Source organism: Malus sylvestris, chromosome 4 (assembly GCF_916048215.2).
Source record: "Malus sylvestris chromosome 4, drMalSylv7.2, whole genome shotgun sequence".
Lineage (NCBI taxonomy): Eukaryota > Viridiplantae > Streptophyta > Magnoliopsida > Rosales > Rosaceae > Malus > Malus sylvestris.
In genome coordinates, this window is record NC_062263.1 from 22,728,684 (window position 1) to 22,754,150 (window position 25,467).

The 25,467-nt window shown below is 39.6% G+C and overlaps 3 protein-coding genes across 4 annotated transcripts; all 3 read right to left on the reverse strand.

The window, feature by feature from the left end:
* Nucleotides 1–169: 169 nt before the first annotated feature.
* LOC126617617 (E3 ubiquitin-protein ligase AIRP2) lies at nt 170–3,118 on the reverse strand. The gene is made up of 5 exons (XM_050285639.1): nt 2,611–3,118; nt 1,599–1,749; nt 1,382–1,448; nt 1,034–1,268; nt 170–595 (listed from the first exon to the last, which is right to left on the reverse strand). Exons 1-5 carry the CDS (start codon nt 2,733–2,735, stop codon nt 388–390), a joined length of 786 nt encoding a protein of 261 aa, XP_050141596.1. The 5' UTR covers nt 2,736–3,118; the 3' UTR covers nt 170–387.
* Nucleotides 3,119–8,356: 5,238 nt separating this feature from the next.
* Nucleotides 8,357–12,108, reverse strand: LOC126617616 (protein root UVB sensitive 5). Of its 2 annotated transcripts, none has more exons than XM_050285637.1 (15): nt 11,751–12,108; nt 11,602–11,661; nt 11,335–11,492; nt 11,132–11,232; nt 10,996–11,054; nt 10,737–10,783; nt 10,577–10,655; nt 10,416–10,488; nt 10,139–10,228; nt 9,899–9,958; nt 9,670–9,783; nt 9,503–9,563; nt 9,298–9,416; nt 9,033–9,125; nt 8,357–8,942 (listed from the first exon to the last, which is right to left on the reverse strand). In XM_050285637.1, the coding sequence occupies exons 1-15, from the start codon at nt 11,912–11,914 to the stop codon at nt 8,712–8,714; spliced, it is 1,509 nt and encodes a 502-aa protein (XP_050141594.1). In that variant the 5' UTR covers nt 11,915–12,108; the 3' UTR covers nt 8,357–8,711. The 2 variants fall into 2 exon arrangements, with proteins under 2 accessions (XP_050141594.1, XP_050141595.1); XM_050285638.1 differs by having other exon boundaries at nt 11,132–11,191; nt 11,751–11,833.
* A 9,519-nt stretch (nt 12,109–21,627) lies between these two features.
* Nucleotides 21,628–25,149, reverse strand: LOC126617589 (probable envelope ADP,ATP carrier protein, chloroplastic). The gene is made up of 10 exons (XM_050285605.1): nt 24,627–25,149; nt 24,025–24,081; nt 23,672–23,734; nt 23,507–23,563; nt 23,335–23,418; nt 23,030–23,098; nt 22,837–22,949; nt 22,579–22,748; nt 22,260–22,338; nt 21,628–22,089 (listed from the first exon to the last, which is right to left on the reverse strand). Exons 1-10 carry the CDS (start codon nt 24,975–24,977, stop codon nt 21,990–21,992), a joined length of 1,143 nt encoding a protein of 380 aa, XP_050141562.1. The 5' UTR covers nt 24,978–25,149; the 3' UTR covers nt 21,628–21,989.
* Nucleotides 25,150–25,467: the final 318 nt, after the last annotated feature.

A 25,467-nucleotide genomic window follows, 5' to 3' on the forward strand; every position in this document is an offset into this window, starting at 1 on the left:
TCTACCGCGGTCTCGATGACCGTCGTGCGTGCGTGCGGCGGCACCGCATCTTCCACCAAACAGGTTCCCGGCCCTTGGAAGAAAAATCGGAAACTGGTTGCTTACGCACCGTGTTCCGCCTTTCCTTTCCACCAATAAAGAAAACAACTTTCATGCTTGCTTACAAGGATAAAGAACCTCTAAACTAACACAAATAAAATGGTAGTATTGCAATTAATTACAAATTAAAGAAAAAATTGTCAAAGTAATGCAACACTATTTACATTTTCCAATTTAAATGGGAAGTATGGAAAGAATTGCAATGAGAATGTCCCAGTTGATACTCCAGCCCCTGTTCATTGTCCTTACTGATGACAAGGACCGAAAGAACATGCGAGTATAAACCCCTTACCGACGAAGATCATACGAAACAAATGCAGGATTTGGGGCGATGAGAGGAAGCTTATCAATGTACATAAAAAGTCTCTTCGAATTCTCCCTAGAGATTGCAGACGGATCAACAATCTCGCTGTTGCTGGTGTAGATCCAAAGATCACTTGAGTTGACTCTTTTGAGACTGTCCCGGCAGAAGGGGCATGATTGAGACCGTGTACGCCTAGATAAATCAAAAGGGAAATCTTCTCAGCTGTGCATATTTGCATGAATTGATGTAGCCAAAGGGAAAACATACGTCTTGGATTCAGAATATATATGCTAGTGATGACTCGACCTTCGTGCTATGTTATCACTTACGAGAACCGAACATCATCTTCTCACTTTCAATTCATTCTTGTTAGTGTTTGTCTCTAACTGTAATTCACTCTTGCAGTATAGAAACGTCTACCCTAGAAATATTTCCGTCATCTGGTATATATACTGCTAAATTTCGAAGTATACTGATCTAAATTATTGTGTTTCAGCCAAATTTCAGCCTATCTATGTGCAAGTAAAGATTACTTGAATCTTCAACCACTTGTGCTTTCGTTAAGAAAAACGAGAAATTAAAATCAACAAGCAAAAGGGGAAAAAGAAGGAGAAAGTAACAGCTGCTTACCAGTTTCGATAGCACTTCATACACATAGAATGACTGCAATTGGGCAATACAACCTTGCTGTTCATCTCCATGCAAATACCACATTCTTCTTCTCGCTCTAAATCAATTTCGGTGAGCTTTCCTTTGTCCGTCTCATTTTTCCTCTTGTACTTGGCGGATAAGATTTCTTTCTGTTTCCTATCTTCTACATCAGTCATTCCTCTCTGGAGTTGCAATAACGAGGGAAATATCACGCCTGTTTTGAAACAGTCAAAATGGGATTGCTAAACAGTTGTACATCGTTATTTTATAAACACTTCTGTTCAAGAATTCGAATAAAAGAACACAAATTGCCTTCAATTTACTTACCATAGAACTCTTTTAGACTAGCTTCTCTTTCATGAATAGACATGGTGGTCTTCCCATCCTCATACGCCTGCGACAAAATAGACACCATCACAGCAATGACAAGAAGCTACCATTTCTTTATTACCAATACACCAGATTAAAAGTTGGACGGAGGGGTCACTATCTATCAACTAAGCTAAAATAACATTACATAGGCGTGGAATAAACTGCAATTCACCTTGTATATTAGAATTCTAAGCAATCCTAAGGCTCCAGCAAGGTGACAATCAGTCCACCGAATAAGAAACCAGAAGAATTGCGCGGCCGGCCTATAGGATAATCTCATTTGGAGGCAGGCCCCGTCGTATTCCCTCGGATAATCAGAAGCCCTGTATACAATAAAATTTCAATGGATAAAACCCATAACATACATCTCTCCCTCAGAAAATTCCAAAGCAAATGATGCATCAAAACAAAATTTGCGGAAAGTAAAACATTAGATTATGCAGTGGACCAACAAAAGTTCCCAGATTGGCCTAAGATGTGAACAGCATCAGGATATTATCCTATATCAAAATTAACTGCAGATTTGAAGTTCTACCGAAATAAGTCACCCAACTTATCGGAAAATACCAAATAATTGCAGCTCCCACAATATCCACCACACAAATCAGTGTAAAAGCAGAAAGAACAAGCTCAAATCCCTCTATACCAAATAGTAAGAGTTTGAACAAGAACAACTACCAAATCAAGAGGCAGTTTGGATAAATCGAGCCTAACATCGGATACCGAAATTCTACAAGTATGCTAAGAATCCATAGTAACCAGCCTGACATCCTCAAATTGTAAATTGTGGGTCTGGAGCTGGATCACTTATTTTTAAAATTTGAATCCTATTCGATAATTCTCTACTTACAAGGACATGAAAAATGGATGATGCCAGAAAGCTCAGACCCTCATACAGTAACAGTAATATCCAGTAGTGAATTGTTCAACATATAGAAATATGAATAAATTCTGCAATGCTAAGTACATGAAAAAATCCAGAAACATAAGAGATTAACAAAAATTATGTGAAACAGAGAACCCAAATTCTGAAAAAATCATCAAATTGCTAATACGATAATTTTCCATAAAAATCACATAAACCCAAAAGAAGAATTGGGAATTGGGAACGACCCAGAATCTGAAAGTTTTACAAAAATTAACAAAAAGGGATGAAACTTGAGAGAAAGAACAGGAGTTCTTACAGAGTGTTGGCGAACTGGATATCAGCTTCGAGCGCCTTGATAGAATCCTTGAAAGACTTACGCATTTTGCTTTTCCTGATCGTTTTTACTATTTTCTCATCCCTCCCATAGAAAACCCTAAACATCCATCACTCCCAACCACCTCAAAAATCCTCTCTCTCCAAAAACAGCAGAAATATATGACCCTTTCTCTCTCTCTACAACCGGAAGAAAAATCTGATCAAAACTTATAAAATTGGTTTTTGTGTTTGTGAATTTGTAACTCCTCAAGCGTTAGAGAGAGAGAGAGAGAGAATCGTCCACAGTGAGAAGGGTTTTAGAGAGAGAGAGGGAGAGGGGTTGGGGCTTACTTGGTTTTCGCTTAGAGCACACGTAACAGTCTATTAATGAAGAAAAGAAGAAGAGCATAATTGTGAAATAACCAATTTGCCCTTCTCTACCCGCTTCGGGATTCATGACGAAGACCGTTTGCCGATATCTTCCATCATCACCGCGCGAGTGACCGTTTGCCCTACCGACTCGCGATTTGTGTTTGCGGAAAACGACGTCGCTGAGCGGTGGGGGTGCAGAGGAGCTACGTGCCTCCGCGGGTGTTGACAGGGACGATGCTAAATTCGAGCTGTGGGTGTGACGGTGGCGGTCGACTTGACGCATGGCTCGCATGCGTCACGATCTCGTTCAACCGTTTGCTTGTGGGTCCCGCGCTTGGTGGTTGTTTCATGCGCGACGTGTCGTGATTGGTGAAAGGATGGGGCCCACCCCATCTATATATACTTTGAGCTGTATTGTTCATCTTGGAGTCGGGGTCATCTTCGGATTTATTCCGTAAAATCCATCAATTTGGACTCTTAAAATTTAATTCAACAATTAAAGTTATTATAACTTTTAAAGAAAGCCTATATTTTAATTCGTTTAATCAAATTTCAAAAATCTGATTTGATGAATTTGATGAATTTGGTGGAAGATCTCTTCCCCTTTGGCCTATCAAGTGGGAAAATAATTGATATAAATATAGCGACTCGTACAATTTTTGCCTTTGGTGCCCCATTTGATTAGAACTCTATTCGTTTTTAGTAGAGATTGTATTATTGAATTACAACGTCCTGCAATAATAATCTCGTTTTGTATAAATTATTATTATTTATTTTAATTGCTTCAGTAAATTTTGTTTTAGTTGTAGTGACCAATGCGTTTTTGGGGTGCAAGGCATACTAATCGGAGTAAATTAAGGGAAACTTAAAAGCATAATATATCAACTATATCGTCTACTTGTATTATAATACGTAAAATAGTATTACATGTGATAAGTGTTGCGGGTACACATGAAAATATAAACAAACTTAATATAGGTTATCCTCTAAATTATATTATAGTTAAGACATGTAATAAGATATATTTATTAAAACAGATATAACTATAGGTAATATAATGTACCCTATAATGTATCTCGTTGTTAATGTATGCATTGTATGGATATGCTAGAACCATTAGGGACGGTGGTTCCCAGCTGGGGAAAGATTGAGATATATATACACACACACACACACTATATATATATACACGCCATTAAAAAGGAGGTTTCTTGCAGAGTTATAGTCTATAATCGTGTATTTCTATTGCATTAGATTAATTAGTGACACATCTCGACCCAAATTGAGGCGTGCTGGCCATCACATGAAGGTGACATAGCTATATGCGCGGTGCGGAAGTGATAGTGATATGAAAATGTGAGTCAATAAAAACCAGACTAACTAAATTACCCTATACTAATATATAAGTGCGAGTGAAGGTATTTAAGTATAGTTACACTTATTTAGAGTGTAGGTAACCTAAGTGCAGTCGAGTAGGTCAAATACTAATTATACAATACCAGAGAGGTGATCCTACATTATTTATAGTCTGTCAGAACCGCCACCGACTCCTTGTAATCCACCAACAAGCACGTCTACCTAGAACCTGGAGGGGCGCAAAACAGAAAGTGTGAGTGGGAAAAAACAAAGCTTTTCAAATCCATTTCTCTTTCCAAAAGTAATAACCCATCACCGTAAAACCCGTATAATCTCCTAGAAAACTAGCATAGTATATATACAAAAATCATACTCGAAAATAGTGAAACCCAGATATATGCCATGTCAAATATCTCAACATAATAAATAATTAAGCCATGTAAAGTAAATTAATGAAAAGTAATATGTTAGTCGGATCCACCTAGTGTGGCTTGTACGGGTGGACCTATAGTTCATCAAGTATGCCTGCACACGAGTCGGAACCACCTAGTGTGGTCTATACAACAGGGCTGGGTGTAATAAGTACGCTCAAGTGCTACGATCACGTGAAGGTTGTGTGATAAATCGCGGGTCACCTATGAGTCGGAACCACCTATTGTGGTCTGTACGACAGGGCTGTGCACCAAACTTGGATCCAAGGTGAGTGTGCGGTGTGGGAGGTGAACATCACGTGAAGGACTGTGTCTTGGCCACGGGTGGGAGCACTAACACCAGGGTGCAGATTTATGAGCTCTAAATGCATCTATGTATAACCATCACAATGCAACTCACAATCATGAATACATATACTCACCTGGAACTTACATGAGCGTCCGCAGTGTCAAATACTAACATACATCACTACTAATGTATATTCTAAAATATAAAGCATTTGACATGACATAAAAAACACAAAATCATTTAAATCAAATTTTTTTCTGGGAAAAACGTAAGGCATATATACATATATTGAAAACCAAAAGCCCACTCACTGGTATGTGGCAGGGTCGTAACCCCCGCGTCTCGCCTGACTGCGCTCATCCTCCGGAAACGTCTCACCTATATGTGAAACAACTATTTTAACGTGAATTTAAGCACATAACCAAAACTATGTAATAACTTCTCATACGTTGCTCAACTAGGGTGTTTGAATATACCATTGTGGCCTATTCAACACCACGAACATCCCCATATTTTTAGAATAATTTTCCGACGTCCCACGCACCCTCACACGGCGGCCACGCGCAGGCACATGCCTGACACATGGACAAAACCTTTAACGCCGTTAAAGAATATTTCGCTAAATAATAGAATATTCCGTTAAATATACCTAACGCCGTTTGGTATATTCCGTCAAAATTGACGGAATATTCGCTTTCTTCTTCGGTGGTTCGCCGGATTCCGTCGCCGGCGGCCAATTTCTGGAAAATTTTCAAATTCAAATATCTTACTCATTTCTCAACCAAATTACACAAATTCTATATAGATTTAAAGCTCTCAACCAGGAGAACACATCCATACCTGTTTAGAGTCCTAAAACCAACGAAAACTAGTTGGAAAATCCTTTGATATTCCGGCTAGTTTTGCAACTTGGTAAACCTAAGTATCCCGACGTCCAAAACCTTCCAAAATTGTCCTAAGGTCCCTATAGTGTTGATTAGAAACTTCCTTGAACCTTGAAACACCGTAAAACATCCACGATCACAATGAAGTGACAGAGCACCCCGTCGGAGCTCGGGTATCTTGGGTTCCACAGGCCTTCTCCTCAAACCAAAGGTATGGCTCGACTCAGGAAGTTGAGAGAAGCACGATGGTGTCGTCTCGATCTACGTGTGTGTGATGATGTTTGAAGGTTAGATGGTTTGGTTGTACGGACGGAGAAGAGAGTTTGAGAGAGGGGGAGAAAGAAAGTGTGCACGTGTGGGTGTATGTGTGAGGCTTACGAGATTGGGCGATTTTAAATTGCCTTAAGTCCTAGTTAGGCTGAAATATTTTGGGTTCATACAATTTCCTTTATTCCTTCATCACATTTCCACTTCAAACCCAACTCGGCCCTAAATCTTATCAACGCTCTCGTGACAACACATATAATTTAATTATGTCAATGAGAAAAATGGTTGAACTATACACATACATCCACATCACATTGTCTCAAGGGCATAATCGTCATTTCCACGCTTTTGGGGATAAGATATATTTTAATTTGGGACGGGTCGTCACAATTAGTGCCCACCAACATTGTTTAACAAACACTAAGCAGAAAATAAAATAATAATCAAGATTAACACATTTTTTTTATTATGATGCGGGGTGCGGAGTTGCCAATAAAAAATATCATAAAAAAAATTACGACATTTTGTACTACTAAAACGTGCATCAAACTTCGTATATGCCAGTATATGCAAATGGTTAAGTTAAAGACAATATTAATATTGATTAGTAATAAAAATTGCTAATTTAAAATCTTAAGGTGGTGTACAAATTAGAGTTATCCTCATCAAATACCACTACTAGCATATATTAAGGGAATTGGATCCCCTCCTGAGCAAATGGTGGGGATTCTCATGACCACACAATATGGCCGTTGAATTTTGATCTAATGGTTACAATTATTATAATTTTTAGAGGAACCCCTTGTTTGTAACCGTTGGATCAAAATCTAACGGCTCGTGTTGTGTAGTCATGAGGATCCCCACCATTTGCTCAAGAGGGGATCCAATTCCTACATTAAGTATCGAACTGACAAACGCAAGCAAATGTAATTAATTAAGGATTAGAGACGTAATGATTGGTTAATTGGATGATAATGACATGGCAACCTAAGAGCGATTGCAAAAAATGATCAACAAATTAATTAACTTGGCTGCAAACAAGGGCAAGTATTCCCTTTTTATGATTCGACATCAAACCACTAATATAAGTTGTATATAAAGTAAGTGCTCCATGGACTATTATGCATCACAAATTCTTTTGAAAGATAAGATCAATAGCACTGGGATCTATTCACTCCCATGTCCAACGCATTCAATCCTTATATTTTTTTATGGTTAAACTGTCGTTGAATCGCCTGAATTATTATCTCAGTTGAAATTGATTTCTTAAATATTTTTTTAAATAAATTAATTCTATGAACGAAGGTTGGTTCAATTGGTAATGGTGTGCTTATGGTACCCCAATCCAAGTTCGATCCCTGTTGCCAGCAGTTATCGTTAGTGCGCGATCTAAAATTTCTACGTAAATTAATATCGGTGGCACCTGACAGTTAGGTGTCACATATAAGTCATTTCGGCTTGAAGTTGTGGGTATGCCCAGTGGGTGGTGAGAGTAGGCAATCTTTCCCTAAACTTTTTGTTACCAAGAAAAAAAATATCAACCAATTAACCTCTCACTGTCATATTCAATGACAATTTATCCACTTTGCCGTTAAATATTGGCATGACTTTACCCTCAAGATTGAATCATGCGCTAGTATTTGATGGCAAAGTGAATGAAACTTCATCGAATTTGACGGTTAGGGGTTAATTGGTTTATTTCAAATAGTTCAAGGTTCAATTCCAACTAGGATAATAGTTCAGAAGTTAAACGGCAATCTACTCATTTTTAATACCCAAGATATTGAGGGAGAGACCTGCAAATATAGGACGTCAAGTGTTGAAGTAAACACTTTTACCGTTTGAGCTACAAACTCTTTACCATCGTTTTTTTAGTCAAATTATATAATACTATAGGGTAAGAAACATGTGGTTTAATTCTTAAATCTTTTACTTTGCTACTGATTGGATGAGTAGTGAGTAGTAAGCTCTTTATTAAGAAAATCCAAAGCTAGAGTGTGGGCAACAGGCAGAAACTTCTAAAACGATCCAAGTTGAAACCTTGCCGTGCAAGATCCTTATTACTAGGTTAACATCAAATGGAGTTGTAACTTCTAAGACCATATCCCTAATAGTATGGCCAATTTAAGTAGATAAAATGATATAGTGTAGGTTGATGTGGCATGTTGCTTACTTAAATGTTTTATGGAAAAAGTTTGGCTGTTCTAAAGTGGTACAAAATTGTATTTAAATTTTATTTTTTTTACAAAAAAGGATCAGCTGGTGGCTTTGTCACGGCAGTCCATCCTTCTAGGAGGCTGGGATGACTTATAGAGGCATTTCACCCTCACCTTGATCACCATCGTGTGGTTCACCAATGTCAGGAATCGAACGAGACCTCACCTTGGTACAATTTACTTCATGGAAGAACTAGACATCAACTGAATCCACACCTCATCAATCTTGGTGCTTGTTCTGTCATCTGTGAAACCTACATGCCTATTTTGGTGCCGGTATATAAAACTCAAGCGGGGTTCAATTCATCAAGGGAGATTTCCTTGGGGACCTTCAGATTCATTTGATGTGTATCCCATCCACTTCCATTTAGCTGCTGGATGAAGTCCTGGAACCGGTCTTCCATCTTCAACCGGCTTTCTGTAAGTTGGTCAAATGCATTACCTAAGCTATTCCAGTTGGCATGGAGCCAATAAGCCTGCCACACACTTCGTAAGACTGAGATACTCGTAGCTCCAACCTGCATTAATTTTATTCTTTATATCAAGGTGGATGAGAACCTGAGAACAGCAATCTTCTACAAACCCTTACCAGCAATTTACATGCATACCTTGAACGAGACAAAGACCTCAAACTCGCTTACTTGTGGGTTCACTACAAGAATATACTTCTCCTTTGCGTATAATTCCAAAAGTGCCTTCACCTGTTATTAAGGGATGAAAGACGAGAAAATAAAAGAATGAAGGACTGCATAACAAACAACTGACAAACACAATGGCAAGATTTTGATGTTTTTAAGCATGTACTTCGGATGTTTTTCTACTCTGTGCTAGCTACTCTATATAGTAATAATGTTCGAAATTAAGATGGATTACCATAGTAGCAGCTCTCTCTCCAGAAATCATCTCCTCCAACGGCACACCAAATGTAATTTGTGGTTTCATGAATCTTTGCCACACTAATATGTTTTCTTCCCTATTGCAATCAACAACACCTAAATTAAACCACCAGAGAGAAGGGTCATTGTTTATGATATAACATCTCTATAAGCAGAGGACTAGAAAAAGGTACATATCTTACCAGGTACAATAGAATGTAATACATGCGATTTAACCAGCAGACGAGTACGCTTAAGATTTAGCTGTAAGAAAGTAAGACAGAAAGAATAGTTCGTAAATGAACTAACCCTAATATCAAATCTCCTAGTTTTCCCCTTATTAGTGCATGTAAGAGAGAGACAGTCTTACCGAGTTAAATTGGAGAACTGAAAGTGATTGATAACGTAACCAAAGATGTAGTAGTCGCATGAACATCCATGTTGTTGCCAACACCGGGTATGCTTTTACAAGGCCTGGGGTATCCTGCATTCACGATTTTAGATAATTTAAATACATAAAATAAAAAGAAGCTGGTTACTGCTAAGTTCACATTACTTTCTAGAGAACAAAGATCATCATCAGAAACAAAATAACTTACGAGGAACAGTATGCCCAAACCCAAGCCAAGCAACTGAGCAGCCACTTCCCAAACTTCCTCCTGAAACATTTGATCAGTTAATTATGAGGAGCACTCTCTTTTAAAGTAGTTCGATGAAAGGGGAAAAATATAGAGTGGTAATATTGCTTTACACAAATCACGATAAGTGTTTATCTTCTTTTTTTCTATTAACTAATTATGTGAAGTTTGATTGAAGAAGTTACTCTTAAAAAAAAAGACCTTTGCTGCTATCTCCCCAAGATTTCCCTCAACTGCAAAATGATTTTGTATTACACGGTTTGAAGGATCTTTTAGCCCTCTCGCAACAGCCTGTTTAGATGCCAACAACATGTAAATATTGGAATACTCAATCATCAGCTGAATGCTGCTATGGTGGAGATATAGAATAAAAATGCATTTTTCGGGAACCAAACTTATAGAGAGAACAGAAGCTAGTGCTGCAGATGTGATTGTACAACCAATCAGCTGCAGGCAACATAGGACAGCAGTTCTATACCTTGGCAAGATTTCCGAGAGATGCCAAAGGCAGGAAATAGGCAGGATACAACGGTGTAGTAAGATCGAAAATGCTGCATGATATATTAAAAATCTAATGACCCAACAATTCATTTTAATTTCAATCATGCAAAAACCCAACAGAAAGTTTGTTAGATGAACCTTCCAGCACTGCCAATAAAGTCTGCATACAAGCGCCACTGCTTTGGATCATCATCAAAAACATTTCCAAATCGCCCACCTGAAAAAGGAAAGCATAGTCACTAACAAAATTCAGCACATAACCTTGTATTCCATTTAGCTCTCTTTATGATTGGCAGACCGATAAATAAGCGTCCAACAGCTCCAATTCCATCTTTTGAAACCCATCTGCAGAAACAATCTTATAGCCTACAGTTCAGTCTAACAAAAAGAATTGATACACAAATGTTGCTTTATACATAAAAACGCTGAACAAATGATATGTCCTTTGCTTTCAAGTCTCAGGCAAATCTCTAGATTCAAATCCTAGAAGTTGAACATAACTTGCACGTATGATTCCATGAAAATTAAAGACACAGAAAACAAAGAGGAATATCTACCTTATAGCAGCCGCTGAAGCAGCAGCAGTACTGCCTGAGAAAGAGCCAACACCGACAGCCTGCAAGTAGCGCATGATTAAAATGTGAAACTCCATTTCACAAGACAAATGATGCATCGACTAACTAACCAACCAACCTTTAGGAGACTAGATGTGACTAAGGTATGGCATATCCATGCAGTAACATTGGTAGGGAACTGTAACAACATGTACAACAAATAATCATCAGAAACCGATCCTGCACGAAAAGTGAAAAACACAAAGTTAAAAATCTAGCACCGTGAATCATGTTTCGGTCTATTCTTCTATACAATCTATTAACTAAAGGTATGTCCGTCACCTGGGAAGCCTGCAGGAAAGATAAAATCTTTGACAATATCCGGAAGCCAGGATAATTTTTCGTTGTTGAAATGTGAGCTCCCGGAACTATCTGATACCGAACCAATAAGTTCGTCCTCGACAAATGTCTGCACTTGCAATTCATCATCTACCACATACCTGCTCGCGAAACCAAACCACAATTCAATAAAAACAGCACAGAAATCAAACAACATTTGGGGGTTTAAAATTTGAACAGGTTAATCAAATTTCAAATTTGCAATCTGACCTCTTAGCAGTGCCATTTCCATATCTCTCCACTAAAATCACATGCGTCGGCCGTTGATTTCTGTAAAAAAAACACGAATTTACAATCCAATCCTACTCTTTTTCTTTTCCTGCAAAATTTTTCTCGGGAGCCAAACAGAGAACTCTTACCTGCCGTTTCCGGCTCGATTTCCGTCGTTAACATCTCCGTCTTGAGAGGAGGAGGAGGCGACGGTTCGGAAACGGCAATGTCTGAAATTGAGAGGCTTTCGAGAAGATTTGTTGAAAGCGCAAGTAGGAAGCGAGAGTTGCAGAGCAGCAGCGCCACAAGGCATTGCGATTTGTTTGAAGGACGTTGCAAAAGGGGGGGGGTTTAATTAGGGTTTTTGAGGTTACAGAAGCTGCAGAGTCAGTCTTCTTCTTCTCCAAATCTCCACTGCTCGCTGCAGCAAAACGGAATTAACGGTCAAATCTATCTTCGTCTTCGATCCTCTACCACCCAAACTGTACGGACATTGATAACGGAGTTTATGCCAACTTACCCGCCTTCCAAAACGACCTCGTTTGGCTCCCTGAATAAAGAGATTTAGAGCTAGTTTGGTATTGCTGTACTTTGAATAAAAAATTGATTTTGTTGTGTTGCGAAAATAAACAGTTGCGAAATAAAACAGTGTTGAATATTATATAATAATTTTTTTTATCTTTCTTTTATTATGACATTTATAAGATTTATATAAATTATTTATAAACCGTTGTGAGCTTCGAAGAATGTATTTTTACCTTTTTTTATTCTATTCTTTTCTCTAAGGGTCATTTCTTCTTTACCTTGTCCCTATTTTTTTTTTGCGAAACCTTTGTTATCTTCCACCGCTCACTCCATCTCTCCACTTTCTCTCTCTGTCTCTCTCTACCTGATCCTAAGGAAGGCTAGGTTGTGGGGAAAGGAAGGCTGGGTAGCATCAACAGATTCGCTGAACATGGATGAACTCCGATTTCAGGACTTATCATCAGTGTTAGCGGTGAAGGTGGCGAGGCTTTCCCGTTGAGATTTTGGGTGTCAAGCAAAAGGGTGTAAATCTAGCATTCTTTGTGCAACCCAGATTATGACAAAGCCCATAAATCCGACGAAGAGGCCCCGAATTTTGACAAAACCCAGAAATTCGATGAACCTCCCATCACTCCTGTCTCAGAAATCCGAAGAAGCTCAGAGTCAGAGAGGAGGGAAGAGAGACGTGGCGGGGTCGGCATCGAAGTCGATGGGTATAATGTATAATTTATTTAATTGCTAAAGGCCATTTTAGGTATTGTAAATTTTCATTAAAGGCCTCAGTGCCTCTTGCGAAATCGGTTTGCGCAGAAGCTGAGCAACAAAAAAAAGCCATTTTTTCAAAGCTGGGTTTTGCAACTTTATGTTTTTGGCTTTTTTTTCACCCAAAACTATGAAAAAAAACTGAAGTTGAATGTTTACCAAACATAAAAAAGCTCTCAGCTTTTTTTGATAGCCATTTTTTTCAGAAGCGCCTCAGTACCAAACCAGGGCTTAAAGTGAGACAGGGATGCCAATGTGGTGGTGTCCAAATGCATTACCCGGATTTTGACAATTTTTTTTTAAGGAAATGGATAGCATATTTCATTCATAACAGTGTAAACAGTGCAGCAAAAAGAATTACATAGTAGAGGAGCAATCCACAACTAGTATATCAATGATAATATTAGGGGAATACCCCATCCATTCAACGCATTGATCTACAGTGAGACCGAGATGAGCTAATCTACGGGCCGTACCGTTGGCTTGACGATGAATGTGGGTGATAGGAGCTTTAATGACTGCCAGAGTAAGCGACTTGATTTCTTCGATTAGTTGTCCAAGAGACGACAAGTTAACCAAAGGATCCCGCAAAGCTTCGACAACCTGAAGCGAATCAGACTCATATAGAATATTAGAAAAACCCCTTTTGATGGCCCAAATCAAACCAATTCTAACAGCCATAGCTTCCGACTTGAGTGGTGAGAAAACATCAAAGAAGCTCCCACACTTTGCAGCCAAAAAGCCTCATGTCGCATTTCGCACTATTAAGCCATAATCCCCAGAGTGCTTTTCACGGTTCCAAGAGCCGTCGATGTTAAGTTTAAGATGTCCCGATAGAACGAAGCGACATTTTGCAGGAGCTTGATAGGAAGAACTATGAGACATCATTTCATTAGGTGACACAAAAGATTGCCACCATTTAGTTGCTGGAGCCACAATAACATCCAGTGAATCGCATTTGTTATCCCAGAGCTTTTCATTCCTAATGCCCCAAAGAGCCCAACATATCATCATGAAGGATTTAAAAAGGGTTGGTTTGATAAGCTCCGTGATTTCCATGACCCAAAAGAGGAACGATGAGGGGGAGGATCTCTGTAATAAACAGCCGAAGGGAGAAGATAACCAAGCACATTTAGCAAAAATGCAGTCTTTCAATAAATGGAGGATTGATTCCTTAGAGTGGTTGCACATCACGCACAATAGATTAGTCGTGATATGGCGCTTGGTGAGGTTCACTTTAGTAGGGATGATGTTGTTGTAGAGACACCTCAACCAAACTCTAACATTTGGAGGCACATTGGTATGCCAAATCTTGGTCCAAAAAATAGAGCTACAGTCAGGATTTGAGGAGGAAGAAGATCCCAAGCTGCTTGGATATAACTACTCTCTCACAAGATGGTAGGCACTCTTAACCGTAAATCTTCCATCATTCTCATAGTGCCAGGTTAGAAGATCAGCGGAGCTGCGGAAACTTACTGGGATAGCCCGAATAATGTTGACTTCCAACTCAGAGAACATGGAAAACACCAGACCAGACTTCCGCGATCTAGGATAGGGTCAATCAGTTCGTTTACAGTCCGAAAAGGTGAAACAACAAGCTTATGAGTAAAAATTCGAAAGTGAGCAGGCAAAAGAATCCACGGATCCTCCCTTATTATCAGTGAAGCTCCACTACCCTCTTGCCACCTGGATCCAGAATATAATATTCTGAGCTGCACAGATGCTCTTCCAAGAGTATGAGGCATCTACATTCACCAAGGCCTCAAGGAAGAGGACATTGGGAAAATACTTAGCCTTTAGAACCCTCGAAACTGGAGAGTTAGGATCCAAAAGAATCCTTTATCCTTGTTTGGCCAGTAGGTTGAGATTGAATGCATAAAGATTATGCAGACCCAAATCGTCGTCAACTTTCGGGATGCAGAGCTTATCCCATAAAAATCAATGGATTCTTTTCCCTCTCTCAATATCGTTCCACCAGAATGAATCAATTAGTTGGTTTAAGTCCTCGTAATAGTACTTAGGCAGAAGATATAAGTTCATTACATATAAAGGAATGGCAAGCGCAATAGACTTGATAAGTAGTTCTTTATCGGCAACACTTAAAATCTTCCCTTTCTAACTTTGGAGCATCTTCCAAAGGCGTTTTTTGATGTATGCAAAATAATGACTTTTGTTTCTTCCCACAAAGGTCGGCATACCCAAATACATAGTGTGTCGGTCAACCCCTTGAACACCTAACATGGTAGCTAACCTAGATTGCAAAGGGCGTTTGATATTACGACTAAAACAAAACTTGCTTTTTCTGAAGATTAACTTTTTGACCTGATGCACATTCGTAAAAAGTGAGAATCTCATAAATCTGATGGCATTCAGCCACGTTAGCCTGACAAAATAGGAAGCTATCATCTACAAATAGCAGGTGATTCACACTTAGGGTGACATAGCAAATAGAAACCCTTTGTATTTTTCCTTCTGCTTCTCTTTTGGCAATAAGAGTGGACATGCTTTCCGCACAAAGCAGGAATAGATAGGGAGAAATGAGATCACCCTGTCGAAGTCCACAAGAGGGGATGAGGTAGCATTTAGAACGTCTGTTGACAATAAACAAATAAAAAACTGAGTAAACGAATTCCATCACCGGGGCAATCCATTTTGGCGAGAACCCCATATGAATTAGAATACATCGAAGGTAATTCTATTCAATTATGTCGTATGCCTTGCTAATGTCTAACTTTAAAGATAAGAAACCATTTTTTCCCCGACGACGCTTAGAGAGGAAATGGGAAATCTCTAAAGCTAGTAAAGAGTTATCCAAGATAAGTCTACCTATAACGAACGCGCTCTGTGCATGGGAGATGATGTGGGTAAGGATCATCTTTAGCCGATTTGCCATAACCTTGGAAGCAATCTTAAATAAAACATTGCAGAGACTTATATGCTTGAATTGGGTAACATATTTAGGAGCTTTCACTTTGGGGATGAGGTAAACATGGGTGTAATTTATCTGTTTTAGTAATCTGCCTGAGTAGAAGAGACATTGGATAGCAGCCGCCACATCCGGTCTGACGATAGGCCAAAACCGTTGGAAGAAGAAATGAGACATTCCATCAAGACCTAGTGCTATGGAAAGATGCATATTGAACAGAGCCACATGAATTTCTTCAGCCGACACATGCATCTCTAAGCTAAGATTTATATCAGGAGTTACCTGATGGTTATTAGTTTGGAGAACTTCCTTGCCACCCCCCAACAGATGGGCTATGAATAAATCCTCAAAATAGTTTAAGACCATAGTCTTGATGCCTCTATCATCAGAACGCCATGTTCCATTCTTGTTAGACAGCCATTTGATAAAGTTTTTGGACTTGCGATTTTTAGCCTGTTGATGAAAGAATCTGGTGTTTATATCCTTTTGTCGCAACCATAGGGACATAGACCTCTAGCACCAATAAGTCTTTTCTTGGCCCAATAAGACATCCAGTCGCTTCATAAAAAATGCCATCTATGCTAAGGCCACATTCGATAAAGGTTGAGCAAGGATAAAACCGAACTTCGAGCGGATCCCGTTTATCTCCTCATGTTGCCCCTTAAAAACCACCTGTTGCCATTTAAGAAGGGTAACCCTAGTGGCCTTGATTCTGTGGACAACCTGGAACATAGGCACCTTGGCCATAGGATAATTCCACGTTTCCCTTATAACACTCTCACACTCCTCATGTGAGGCCCAAACCTTCTCGAAGCGGAATCCATGTCGACATTTTCTCCTATAAGCGGACTCCTTATCCATAGAGAAGATAACATGAATATAATCAGATTTGGTGGGATCTAAATGGTGTACCATGGCATTGCTAAACAAACAAATCCAATGTGGGGATACCAAAACCCGATCCAATCGCTCTTTTATACCTCCCGAATACATGGTTATCTAGGTGAACTGATTCCAAGAAAAACCAAGGTCTCGAATATTGCAATCTGATACCGTCGACCTGAAATCAAGAATCTGGTTAATTGGCCGGGTTAGGCCGCCCTCATTCTTATTGACGCTAAGGAGCTTGTTGAAATCTCCTCCCACAACCCAAGAAAGGAAGCTAGAGGTTGCTAGTGAACGAAGAAGATTTCGAGTGATTGACCGATCAACAGTTACAGGGTTGCCATAAAAACCAATGAATCTCCAATGAAGAGGGTCATCGATACTCCTAATCTCTTAATCGATGTGATTATCCGAAATGGAAAGTACCCTTAAATCAATGTTGGAGTTCCAGTGTAAGCAAAAGCCTCTCGCACTGCCTCAAGACTCGACACAAAAAGTTTTGTCAAATCCCAGCTTGAATTTCATAGACAAAATTAAAGAACTCGATGATTTGGTTTCACACATGAAAACCATATTGGGATCTTGCTGCTTGATGATACCTTGCAATGCCTGAACTTTCCAGGGGTTCCTAAGCCTCTGGCAATTCCAAAATAGGGTTTTCATGGCTGACGACGCCATTGCACCATGTCAACCACCGCCAATGAAATGAAGGGCGCACGCTTGTTCTTGCCCAGCAAACCCTGTTCCTCAGCCTTTTCCATCTCATTGGATAGGCTAATAGTAACCTCGTATAGAGTAGTAAAATTTGAATTCTCAGTTTCATGTTTTGCCCTTGGACGAGGAAAGTTACCACCCAAATGTCCACCATTTCTAGGTTTGGAGCCACGAAAGTTCAAATTTGAAAGGTGAAGGGGACGACCCTTTTTTTGGTTAAAAGAAAGTTGAGCTTTTTTAGCTAGAGGAAAGACCAAACACAACTCTCTATCTCCACCGTTGGATTGCTCAACCAACTTGGATGCTTGTTTAAGTTCAGAGTCATTGATGCATAGTAAATTCGTGCCAGGTGGAATACAGTATTGGGCTGAATGAACTTAATAGGACTGGCTCGAACATGATCCGAAGCCAACATGAGCACATTCACATCCTTTAAAGTCCATGGAGGGAGCCTATTGGGGTCACTAATTTTTCTCCAAAGAAAGCTTGTTAACAGCAATGGACAATGTGTCATTGGAAAACAGGGTTTTATAACTATCTAGGTGCCACATGTGATTATAGTCTGGGTGCAACTCGGATCGTGTGGTTGGGAAATGACACGTGCTTGACTCCGACAAAGTAAATGAATCATAGGGAAGGGGCAACGTGTCAGCAGTCGCCGGGTTGGCAGGACTGGTAGCCATCGGATTGTCGGTGTACCCAGCCATCACAGACTATTCCCGTCTAGCCTGCCGAGCTAGGAAAACAGTTGTTAGAATATCTATATTGCCATCTAGTAGGCCATAGAAATCCCCAACGCCGATTTCCCATTTACGTCTCCAATGGCGTTCATTGGCACTAGACTTGACAGTAGGCTTCGAAGTAGGAAACATAAGTGAGCTCGCCTGAGAAACACCTTTAGCACATAGCGATTGGTTGAACCAGCTCTCGCCTAACGACAAAGGGTGCGCCAGATGAGGACATTCGCTTAAGTAGCCCAGTTGACCACACATGTAGCTGAAAATCCTAAGACATTCATATTGTAGCCGGATGGTATATGACCCAAGCTTGGGACATGACACACAGAAATTGGTGAGCAGAGGTTTAGAGGTATTGAAATCAACTCTCAATTGAAGATACCCCCTGAACTCGGCCTCTAGAGGGTCCTCAACCTCTAAAATTGCCTCAATTTTGGACCCCAAGCTTCTAGCGTTCTTCATAGTGCAGTAGTTCCTCGGAATGTTGTGCTCTTGGACCCAATAAATAGCCCGATTAGCTTTGATGTCATCAAGAAAGTGAAGTGATGACCATAGTTTCATCGAGAAAGTGTGGTCCCGATGAACTAAGGGTTTTCTTCTAGAAGCCTTCTGATGACAGCCTCTTCCCCAGCCATGATAACATATACGTTGGCTTTCGCACGAAGAACCTGAAGAACCCCCATCTTATTCCAAGCAGAACGGAGAACCTCATTCACCATAATTTGGGATGGTTCATGGTTAGCAATGAGTCTACCCACAAGATGTATGGTGTTATCAAACCTTTCACCAAGGTTAAGACTATCCTCAAGGGTAATGTTCAAGCAATCAAGTTCTTCCTCTTCCACACTCATGATGAAACACAGGAGAAGCTTGATAACATGCCCGACCCTGATATCTTCTAAACACCAGGGTAGACACGTGTTGGCTGACACCTAAAGGTGACGAAGCCATATTAACATGCATGAGAACAATGAAGAAAGAACAAACATAAATAAAACTTGTAAATTTATCTATAATGAATAAGCAATTGTGGAACGTGTTCAGAGTATACAGCTAAACCAGAACATTGAAGAAGGAATAATATACAAATGTACGAACAAAGAAATGGGTCCTACACCGAGAGGACTATGCTACCGATGCGGGAGTGCCTTGATGCTGAGATTGTACGCCTCGATTCTAAGCCCTGAGGGGGCGCAAAACAAAACATGAGTGTACCAAGTTTATACTAAAACAGTTATTCTTCAACGTACTAACCCCCAGTTTAGAAAACTCAATATAGCATAATAAGTAATAGGTTTTCCGAAAACTCTAGCATGCCATAAAGCATTTCATAAAACATATGTCATATATAATGTGCTTAGTAGTGTTATCATAATCGACTGAAGCCATTGCATCACCTGATCGAAGCCAAATATAATATCTTCCGACTGAAGCCACTATATCACCTGACCGAAGCCAAATATAAGTATTAATTGCATGTAGGCTCATAGTATGGATAACCACTAAGTAGGCACATAAAATCATGAACATAATATTTCTAAAATATATGTCTCATCGGAGTTCAATAGCTCAAACATCATATCATAAATATCTCAGTAAATAGTTATTTGATAAAGCATGATAATTCATAAAGCGAAAATCCGATTTACTCATAAACGTTTCATAAAACGTAGTCATAAAATCATGCTTTTCATGTATATATTTCTAGTAATAAAATCATGCATTTTGGAAGGGGTCCACTCACCTTACTCTATCGTCAAAGAGCCTTGCAAACTAGAGAAGACGGAAACACCACTAACAAACACACCTAAGCACATAAAGGGACCAATTAATAAAACTATACTATAATGATTGAATTTGGAAAAACGGAGCGCAGATTTGGAATCAGGACGTCGAAATTAGTCAAGGAGGGGTTCTGGCCGAAACCTGAAAAAGTCAACTCAAAGGTTAATGGTCAATGGTCAAGGTCAATGGAAAAACTTGGAAACTCGCCTGAAACTAATATAAACTTTAAATGTTCATAACTTCTTCAATATTCAATGAAATCGAGTGATTTAAAAAAAATCATAGTTCTCGACGAGACGAAGACAATGATACCTTGCACGATGGCTAACTCATCGTGATTTGACTGAAAAATGCCTCGAAATTGGTGGTCATCGTCGAAAAACTAGGGAAAGCTTATTCCAAGTTATTTCAACGTCCAACGAGCTTAAACAACTTAAAACAAGTTTCGATCTAACCTTAAAACACATCCCAAGAGTTTCTAGGAACTTACCCAACGTCGAAAACTCCACAAACTACATTGGAGCTCGCCGGGGAAGGAAATGAACAGTGACACTGTTATTGTGGAGTTCCATCGCATGTGGTCTGGGGTTCTCGAGGTTTCCTCGTCCAGTTTGAAAGTATGTGGTTGTTGTTGTTGAGCTCGAGGATGAGGATGAGGAGTTGCAGAGGAAAGAGGACTCTTGAGGCTAAGAGAAGTGGGAGAGAAAGGTGAGGGAAGAGAGAGAGAATGTACACTGGAAGGAAAAGGGAGAGAAGGAGAGGAAGTGAGCTGGGGAACCAAAAAGGAGGGTGGGCTCCACTAGGCACACCAAATAAGACCAAAAGCAACATTTCAAAATATCTCCCAACCAAAGTGAAATTACAAAACTACCATTCTGATTCGTAAAATCCGGGATGGGTTGTTACACTTCCACTTAGCCTAAGAATCGAAATAACTTTTGCTTACAGCTCAACTTGGAGACAGATCCAAGAAGGATACCAAATCAACACATAGGCCGCAATAAATTAATCCCAAGAGTTAAGGGAAGATGCCGTGAAACCCCATCCTAGATTTCCACACCATAGGCCAACACTAATGTTACTACGCCAAAAATTAACCACTTTGATAAGAAAGGACAATGCTACTTGAATAATATTTGAGATGATTGGTGAATCTAATGAATATAGAGGAGGGATTGGCACAACCATTTTCTCATTGGCAAGAAAATGAGAGAAATAGATTGAAAAAACCAGCGTGAATATCCATCATTCGACCTACTCTTACTCCTGCTCCTAAGTTGGACCAAAAATTAATTTGGAGTTTTTAACTTATGATACCAACAAGGTGTCTGTGATTAATTTGTTTGTTTGTTTGTTTTTTTTTTGTCGAAGTTGTGTGATTAATTTAAGATACCACCACTTTGAGTTCTCGTTTCACGCTATTCCTCCTAACACATACCCTAAATGTATTTTCACAAAACTTTGTATCATTAGCTTGGAATGCTAATGCGGCATCCAAGGAGCTAGGGAAATCTCTCTCCTACATGTGATGCATATAACTCGGAGATTGATGCAACGGAAACAAGTTTTTCGCCTCGTAATACTTGCCTAGACACATTTTTCAGCAGTCATAAAATTTATGAACTAAGTGTCACAGACATGTTGAGTTGCCATTCACGTGTTATAATATTATGTGTTCAATTCTGATAGAACTGAGCCAAGAAAAGAATTACTACATGAAAATTATAATCAGAACAGCTTCCAGTACCTGTAGCGATTACATTACAACAAGGGTTTCTACCTGACATAATCTCAAACTCACTGCATAGCCAGGTGGAATACAAAATTCCACAAATCATAGGCAACCTAACTAGAACTAGAACTAATGATTGTCCTACAAAAATAGAACCTCCGGACAAAGTATTCACTGGGCAGCTCAGTCCTCACTAATACAAGTCCCACATGATGTCGGGAACAAAATCCGGTGAAGGTTAAGCCTCCTAGTACTTGTGTAGTTTGGTGAACCAAATACAAGACAGTAGCACAAAATGTCGGACTGTTCAACTGACAGCCTTTTAATGGTGTTTACTGCGATTTTCCTCCACAATTCTCTGAAACTCTTTTTGGCTGGTGGAAATGAGACGCTTGACCATGTCGTAAGTAGTGAGCCTAATGCTGCAGTTGAAAGAAGGAGATTTCATCAGCTAATACAGTACGAGGCTTGAAGCACCGATAGATCCCCAAGCATGGAACAATTACCAAAATTGAGCTTAGGAATGAGATCATTCGACATATACTTTTAACATAATGCAAGAGGGAAAAAATAGACAGGGTGTGCATGGAACCTGCTGTTCGGTAAAGTTTTCAAAGCATTAGGCAAGAAACCCCTATATAAGCCTACAAGTCCATCACGCTCCACAATACCTGCACAAGCAACATCAACTCAGATCAAAGACTTTGACTATGGACCTAAAAATGTAACTTCATTACAAACAGAGACAGAAGCGAAGAACGAGATAATAAAATTTTCCTATATACTATAACTTGAGTCCAACACACACATACAAACCCGTTAATAAGATAACATGTGTAAAAGTATTTAACACCATGCGTCACTTGTATCTCAGTGCCAGATGGTAAAAATATTTAACATCATGGTTTTACCTGGAATGGCATCCAAAACCGTCTTGTAAGGTGTGCCCTTCATTTGCATCTGTCTTCTCACAGTATCTAAAGGATAACATGTGAGTGTGGCAAGGGAAGCTGACACCAAACCCGTTAATAGAGATGCTTCAGCTTTCTTTTGAAAATCCTCTGGTAGAGACTTCTTCACCCTGCAATCCAAAGACAACTATAACAAACATAGAATACATTATTGTATTATCCTTATTGTGACAAAGAATGAGGTACGAGTGGACTCACAAGTCAAAAATGCAAAAGTTCACAGCAATATATGGAGCAATTCCAATCAGAGAAGGTCCGAGACCATAGTAGAAGGATGCAACTCCTTCCTCTTTTAGCATGTTTAAGGCAATCTGGAAACAACACTTCGAAATTCATCTTTCATGAAGATAATGGGAGCTATTCATAAATAACACTATCAGGTCAGTCATACCTCAGACATAGTTCGGTACCCTGGTTCAACTGCTAGGCGCAACCTCAGAACATCCAATGGGTATGTTACCTACAAGGAGGAAAATAGTACATCTTTGAATAGTTAAACATAACAGGTAACGAAAAAAGGTAGATAAAAAAACCAACAATATTAAAGACTACCCATAGAGTAGACTTTAGAAGTAAAATACAAGGTTTACATGTTCCATGGAGTACTACCCTGACTAACAGGTTTACGATAACACGAAAAGGCTCACCAAATAAAAATGTCGCAGTACCACAATTGACCATAAATGTATTACTCACAAAGGTGGATGTCATGCCAGCACAAGCACCTGCTGCAAGTCTTCCTAGAAGAGATAGCTCACTATCTTTGCCCCTAAAGAGTTTCTTCAAAATCAAATTACAAAAGAAGCTTTAAGTTCTGAATACATGGAATGTTATACAAACATTTTCGTAAAGAGGGTTTCACTATTACCTTATAAGCTTCATAAGCAAAAAGCTGGACAGCACTGTAAGGGAGAATCCGTATCACCTAAACAATCAAATGAATTTTCAAAAATTAAATGCAACTCAAGCAAACCCCTTCCGTAGAGCATGGGAAAGTAATATAACAAAATGGGAAGTTTAATCAGCAAAGAACCTGAGGAAGGTTGCCTTTCCAGTACCCTTTAATCCCTTCTTCCTTCCCTATCATTGTTATAGCCTGCAGGGTATGACCCGACATTAAACATGAGGAGGTGATCATACAGGATAATGTCAAATGCTTCTAAAAGATATGTTAATAATAAAGTAATAAAATTTTGAAAGACCATAAACTATGCAACTCTTGAAAAGATCTTAAATCTACATTATGTAAGCCACAAAACCACAATATGAGAAATTAGCGAGCAGGCAATGGAGCTGAATGCATGACTGTCAGACAAATGCATATAATTTATGAGGTTTTAAAAACTGGGCAGAGCCAGAGGATGGTCCGGACCAACCATAACATACCTCGACAAAACTGATAGCCTTCTTAGCGCTTTGTTGCCCAACTCGCACGCCATGAGTCTGCAAAGATGTGAACATATTTTCGAGTACTGAACATTTCCAATTAAACTACTACTTGATTTAGATCGAAAGCAATAGCGAAGAATACGATTTGCTACTAATATACGGCCCTTAACCACAATGCAATTAACACAATAACAAATCAAATATTGAATTTTTTTTTCCCCGCAATCAGAAATCTTTGCCTTCCTTGCAGCAAAAGCAACCACCCAGAATTACTTTCGAAAATTCCGGAGTAATGTACTTTGTTCTATGCTATTTTCTCAAATCAGCTACTTCCAAAATTCACAAATGCAAATAAAAATTTTAAATTTTGTAACGAATGCCTTCTTTAATTTTCCAGAAGCAACAAATTTTGAACATTCTATCTGTATTTTCACCGACACCAGAAAGCAAAACGCAAAGGGCGGCACAATCTCTTGCATACGACGCCGTACGGAAGCATATCGGGTAATAAAATTGTGGGAAATGTAATAAAATTAACGGCAGAGAGAGAGAGAGAGAGAGAGAGAGAGAGAGAGAGAGAGAGAGAGAGTTAAGAGCACCTGCATAAGAATCTTGATGCGGTCGAGCGGAGCCGTGACGCTCTTAGCGGCGGCTCCAGCGACGGCTCCGGCAGCAAATAGAGCAACGTCTTTGGGCACGCATGCGAGAATAGCCAACGGATGCTTCAACAGCTGAGCCGAAGTCGGCGAAAACTCGTTCCTCTGTTCTCCCCTTTCCGCCACCGAAATGCAGGCGAAATTGAACCGAGTACCACCGCCGCTGCTGAAGCTGAGATGCGCGGTCGTCCACAGCGGTTCGTAGTGGTCCGCGGCGTCGGTGAGGGCGCCGCGGGAGGCGTTGAGGCTCGGGATGCTCCGCCATGATACAATGGCTCTGGAATCTTCGGCCATGGAGCGGGAATTTTGAAGAAGGGAGGTGGAAGAGTGAAGGGATAAGGCGAGGGAGGCAGTTGCAGAGAGAGAGCAGAGTGCAGGGGAAGGCACACTTTGTTCCGACTCTCAAATCTGTAGAGACAGGCGCGTATATGTTATTTGCTAATTTGGTAAGAAATGCGCGTGTTCTAAAAAGGAGGCGACCTTTGGGGGCCTTGCTCATTTGGTTATATTATGTATAATTGGGCTTTGTATAAAGATGAGAGTTAATCTCATAATAGACTAGTAATAATATGGTTTAAATTTGCTTTTGGCGAGAATCAGACTAAAACATCTTACTTATAAGTGAAGAGAAATATTATTATATCATAATGCTAAATGTCAATATACGAGAATGACTTCGATGGACGGAAAATTTTCACCACATGACATATTTCTTCACATAGTAATGTATTGTTGGATTGGAATATTACAATGACTAGGGCAGTTTGCCTTTTTATTTTTTTTT

What these genes read in the sequence shown, in the direction of transcription:
- LOC126617617 (XM_050285639.1), bottom strand. Translation starts at nt 2,735, where the DNA reads ATGTTTAGGGTTTTCTATGGGAGGGATGAGAAAATAGTAAAAACGATC. An exon ending in ATCCAGTTCGCCAACACTCT is followed by an intron (nt 1,750 to 2,610) that starts GTAAGAACTCCT and finishes TATTGTATACAG; the next exon opens with GGCTTCTGATTATCCGAGGG. An exon ending in ATGAAGTGCTATCGAAACTG is followed by an intron (nt 596 to 1,033) that starts GTAAGCAGCTGT and finishes TGATTTATCTAG; the next exon opens with GCGTACACGGTCTCAATCAT.
- LOC126617616 (XM_050285637.1), bottom strand. Translation starts at nt 11,914, where the DNA reads ATGCCTTGTGGCGCTGCTGCTCTGCAACTCTCGCTTCCTACTTGCGCT. An exon ending in GGAAATGGCACTGCTAAGAG is followed by an intron (nt 11,493 to 11,601) that starts GTCAGATTGCAA and finishes TTTCGCGAGCAG; the next exon opens with GTATGTGGTAGATGATGAAT. An exon ending in ATTACATTCTATTGTACCTG is followed by an intron (nt 9,417 to 9,502) that starts GTAAGATATGTA and finishes GGTTTAATTTAG; the next exon opens with GTGTTGTTGATTGCAATAGG.
- LOC126617589 (XM_050285605.1), bottom strand. Translation starts at nt 24,977, where the DNA reads ATGGCCGAAGATTCCAGAGCCATTGTATCATGGCGGAGCATCCCGAGC. An exon ending in TTGCTTATGAAGCTTATAAG is followed by an intron (nt 23,419 to 23,506) that starts GTAATAGTGAAA and finishes TTGATTTTGAAG; the next exon opens with AAACTCTTTAGGGGCAAAGA. An exon ending in GGTACCGAACTATGTCTGAG is followed by an intron (nt 22,950 to 23,029) that starts GTATGACTGACC and finishes TGTTGTTTCCAG; the next exon opens with ATTGCCTTAAACATGCTAAA.